The 4,614-nt window shown below is 40.0% G+C and overlaps 1 protein-coding gene across 1 annotated transcript in view; it reads left to right on the forward strand.

Annotated features, from left to right (window-relative positions):
* Window positions 1-4,614, forward strand: part of nek5 (NIMA related kinase 5) — a 202,024-nt gene that overhangs the window by 182,788 nt on the left and 14,622 nt on the right. The window contains exon 22 of the mRNA XM_032511198.1: window positions 4,286-4,396. Within this exon, the coding sequence (XP_032367089.1) occupies window positions 4,286-4,396 (111 nt within the window). The remainder of the gene's footprint in view (window positions 1-4,285; window positions 4,397-4,614) is intronic.

Below are 4,614 nucleotides of genomic sequence, written 5' to 3' on the forward strand. Positions count from 1 at the left end.
ATGTCAGGATCCTTCCTTGGTAGGATAGTCCTTCCAAGGAAGGATCCTTCAGGAGCAGGTCAGCGTCCTCAGCATTTGGAGAACATGTACAATGGAACAGGCTGTCAAGTGCACGTCATTGTGGGGTGTGTCATTTAATTTTTTTGCTGCAATTTCAAAACACAGAAGAAATGGTTGGAATGTGAACTGTGTGTTTAATTATGCTGTTGGGATGGAGAAGATTAATATCAGGCCGTTTTTAATGTCAAGGAAGGATCTTCCAAGCTAGAAGGAGGCGCTACGTCATCAACGTTGCCGAAGGACCGTTGCATTTGAGGATCCTCCGAATTACTCCAAGGACTGAGTCCTTCATTCAGAAAATTTCCCGTAGACAGAGAAGGATGCATATGTGTATCCTTCGCGGTCCCAAATCATCCACAAATCTGACCGCGCTTTGCCGGCTCGTTAAAAAATAAAATAGCGACCAGCGGACTTTGAGCGACATCGCTGACGGTGAATATGAATTTAAATGTAAGTATCTTAGTGTGGGCGTACATTGTATCACCGTTATGTTTCATCAATGTAAAGCTAACGCTTTAAAGCTTGCACAAATTGCCAACGTTAGCTAACTGAACCTATCATTTAACATTCGTCTGTTAGCTAGCTAGGTTGCTGTCTTTGTAAAGTTGAATGTACGGTGGCATGTTCATCTCTTTTTATATGCCGTTACCGTATATGCGTAACGTTAGCAGAGATTTAGAAAGTGTGTGTGTTTATCACTGGTTGTATCTGTAGACGGGAGGTAACACTGCACCGTGTTAACTTCACTAGCAACGTTCAACGCAGGCTAACATGTATGAGTAGTTTCCCATGTAATAACGTTATGTTATAGCATTCATAACGTAAACATCTTTTTGTTGTGTTAACTGTCTTTTAACAGGGACTAACGGAGGCGGTCACCAAGGACGGCAAAGCCAAAGACCAGCAGGGAGACAGAGGCCAAAGAGAGATGTTGAATACATTTTTGCTGTATGAAAGATTGGCATTCTACAACAATAATGCTTTAAATTAACGGTTGTCGCTGTGTCATTAAGTTTTGGGCGTGTGTATATAATATAAACGTTTTTTTTTCCCTGAAACTGTGACCTGGGCCTGGAATTATTCAGAGCTATCTGTTTTTATAACTAGTAAGGTATACATGTTTAAAAAAAGAAAAGTAGCAGTTAAAATTAGTTGTAGTTTACTGCATACATGTAACATTGCCTTTCTTTTCAGTTCAACAAATGCAAAATATGATCAGCAACTACAAACAGGTAAACGCTACCAGCTAATGAGCTACCAGGGCAGTCAACTGCATGGAGAAAGATTAAATAGTACTGTAGACACACAAGCGTCAATCAACATATGAAAAGTCATAAACCATTGATAAACACAGTAAAGGTAGGTGTTAGTGTGTTAATGGTCAAGAGTGTAAGTTATGTTCATGATGAAGAAAACTAAACAGTGGACTTTAACTGTATTCTAAATTACTTGTCACAACTGTACTGTGTACCAGGACAGGTTGATGACTGTCTGTAGGTTATTACCTAAAAATGTGTCTGATCGCCTTTCATGTTGAATACTTGTGTGTACAGATATAGGTAATGTTTGAAATAAATCTATTAGTAAAGACTCATTAAACCTTACGAGGTATTACAACGATAGTAATAATTCCAGGTCCAGGTCCACAATTTCATGAAAAAAACAGTTTATAATTATATACACACGCCCAAGAACTTAATGACACAGAGAAACCAGGTAATTAAAGCATTTCTTGTTAGAATTCCAATCTTTAATACAGCAAATAATGTATTCAACATCTCTTTGGCCTCTGTCTCCCTGTGGTCTTTGGCTTTGCCGTCCTTGTGACCGCTCCGTTAGTCCCTGTTAAAAGACGGTTAACACACAAAAAGATGTTTCGTTATGAATGATATAACATAACGTTATTATAGGGATGAGCGAGTACAGCTATCTGTATCTGTATTGTATTGTATCTGTTTACCAATGACATTATCTGTATCCGGTATCGTACTCGGACTGGGCGGGGCCTAAACGGAAGTGGACAGAATTAACCAGGAAGTGGGTAGGGTTCTCTTGAAATGGGCGGGGTTGTACCGGTATGTATTTTAAGCATGCAATTGATATGGGTTGATGAGAAATTGTTATATTTAGTGCTGATTGAAAACTATTACATGACAGCCTCAAGCTTTCAGATCAATGGTGTTGTCATGGTACCAAACCAAACTTAGACAGACGTTTTGACAATGAATACACACATGAGGTTGCAATTATGAAGTAAATGTAAGAACAAGAGTTTTCATATCAATAAACTTTCTTTTTTAACTTAAATTTTTATTGATCAGTGTGATTTTTTTTGCTATAACATAACAATTATTACATGGGAAACTATCATACATGTTAGCCTGCGTTGAACGTGCTAGTGAAGTTACACGGTGCCAGTGTTACCTCCCGTCTACGATACAACCAGTGATAAACACACACACTTTCTAAATCTCTGCTAACGGTTACGCATATACGTAAAGGCATATAAAAAGAGGATGAACATGCCACCTATTCAACTTTACCAAAGACAGCAAACTAGCTAGCTAACAGACGAATGTAAATGATAGGTTCAGTTAGTAACGTTAGCTAGGGTGATTTACCTATTATTATAGCAATTTGTACAGCATTAAGCGTCAGCTTTACAAATTGAATGTAAAACATTAACGGTGATAACAAATGTACGGCACACAATAAAGATACTTACATTTAAAATTATTATTTCACGTTAGCGATGGCTCAAAATCATTTTTTTTTACCAAACCGGCAAAGGGCCACGCATAGATTGTGGGTGATTGGGAACGCAAAAGGATTACACATGGGACCCGAAGGATACAACTATGCAGCCTTCTCTGTCTATGGGAAATTTCTGAATGAAGGACTCAGTCCTTCGGAGGATCCCGAAATTGGACGGTCCTTCGGGGACGTCGATGACGTTGATGAAGTGGGTCCTCCTTTGGCTTTGGAGGACCTTCATTGACATTGGGAAAGGGGAGAGTGACTGTCAGACAAATAGTCTTGCTCTACAACATGGATAAACTTTGACAGAGCTAGGCTAACAGTTTCCCTGTTTCAGTCTTTATGCTAAAGCAAGCTACAGCTGCTGGCTGTAGCTTCATATTTATATATAATATAACATTTACCTCTGAAGTGTAGCGCACTTAAAGTATAAAGTAGCATCAAATGGAGGATAATGAAGTGCAATAAAAGAGTATATTAAAATGTTGAACTATTATTTCAATGAAAGCACTGAAAATAAAAAATAAAGTATCTGATGAAAGGAACCATTAAATCTGTGTTGTTGTAAAAAGTGAAATACAGAAAGAGGAGATGAAATGTCTGAAACGATTCATTGACTAATCAGTCGCTTTGGTCTTTTTTTAATGTCTTTCTCAACGTATGAGCACATCTCTGGTAAACTGTTGCATGATCCTTCAAGTAATCGAGTTTCTTTATTCGAGGACAGACCTTATGAAATGATCAATTTGTCACAAGCTGAGTTTCCATCCACGTGTCAATCGAATTATCTGAAGTTTGGTAAAAAAAACTTGTGAACAAAGCTGGTGAAAGTGTGTTTCCATCCAATGGCTTTAAAGCCAATAAAAACCTGTGGTGATGATGTCACACGCTGTTTTGTGATCAAATTGGTAAATGGAATTGATTTTAGACATTTTAAGGTGTTTCCATTCATTTTCGCACTGAATCGCACAACATTCAAGCAACAACAAAGTTTTTTAACCAAAAGGATCACGTTACCAACACACTTGTTCACCCCGACCTCAGCGTGGTGTAGACAGAGTTGACTCCATGTTGGCGAGTCCGTCAGCAGAGTGGAGGAGGTCCTCTGGCTCCACACCCTCCTCATTCCGACCAATCCTGAGCTTCAACTACGCCCCGAGCTCAGAAGGGGGTTGGTCAGAGGGTCCACTTCTGTTCGGAGAGAGAGGAGCGAGGGACAGAGAGACAGATAAGGGAGAAGAGAGAAGACAGCAGAGAGAGAGAGAAACAAGAGAGAGAAACAGAAAGAGAGAGAGAAGAGAGACAGAGACAGAGGGAGAGAGAGGGGAGAGAGAGAACGTAGGGAGAGAGGGAGAGAGGAAGAGAGAGTTAAGAGAGAGAAGTCGGGGATAGACGAGAGAAGTGAGAAACAGCAAGTATGTATGACTCATGTACAGTATGTTTTCCTAAACCCCCCCCCCACCCTCAGTTGACAAGGCAGCAGGTCGCAGGCAGTGGGTCAACAACCCCCCCAACACCCTGCTGAACGCTCTCGCTCAGGCTGAACTCACATCATCAACCCTGGACTCAGAGGCCGCAGGTCAGATTTCACTCACCCTGACTCTGACTGATCCACAGGGAACCTCAGTGTAACTAAGTACATTTACTCCACTACTGGACTCAAATCCAGATGTTGAGGTACTTTTAATTTACCTGAGTCTTTTCTTTTCATGTTACTTTCTACTTCTACTCCACAACATTTTTTGAGAGAAATATTCTACTTTAGTTACTAGTTACTTTAGTTACTCCGCTACATTC

Source organism: Etheostoma spectabile, unplaced genomic scaffold, assembly GCF_008692095.1.
Source record: "Etheostoma spectabile isolate EspeVRDwgs_2016 unplaced genomic scaffold, UIUC_Espe_1.0 scaffold333, whole genome shotgun sequence".
Lineage (NCBI taxonomy): Eukaryota > Metazoa > Chordata > Actinopteri > Perciformes > Percidae > Etheostoma > Etheostoma spectabile.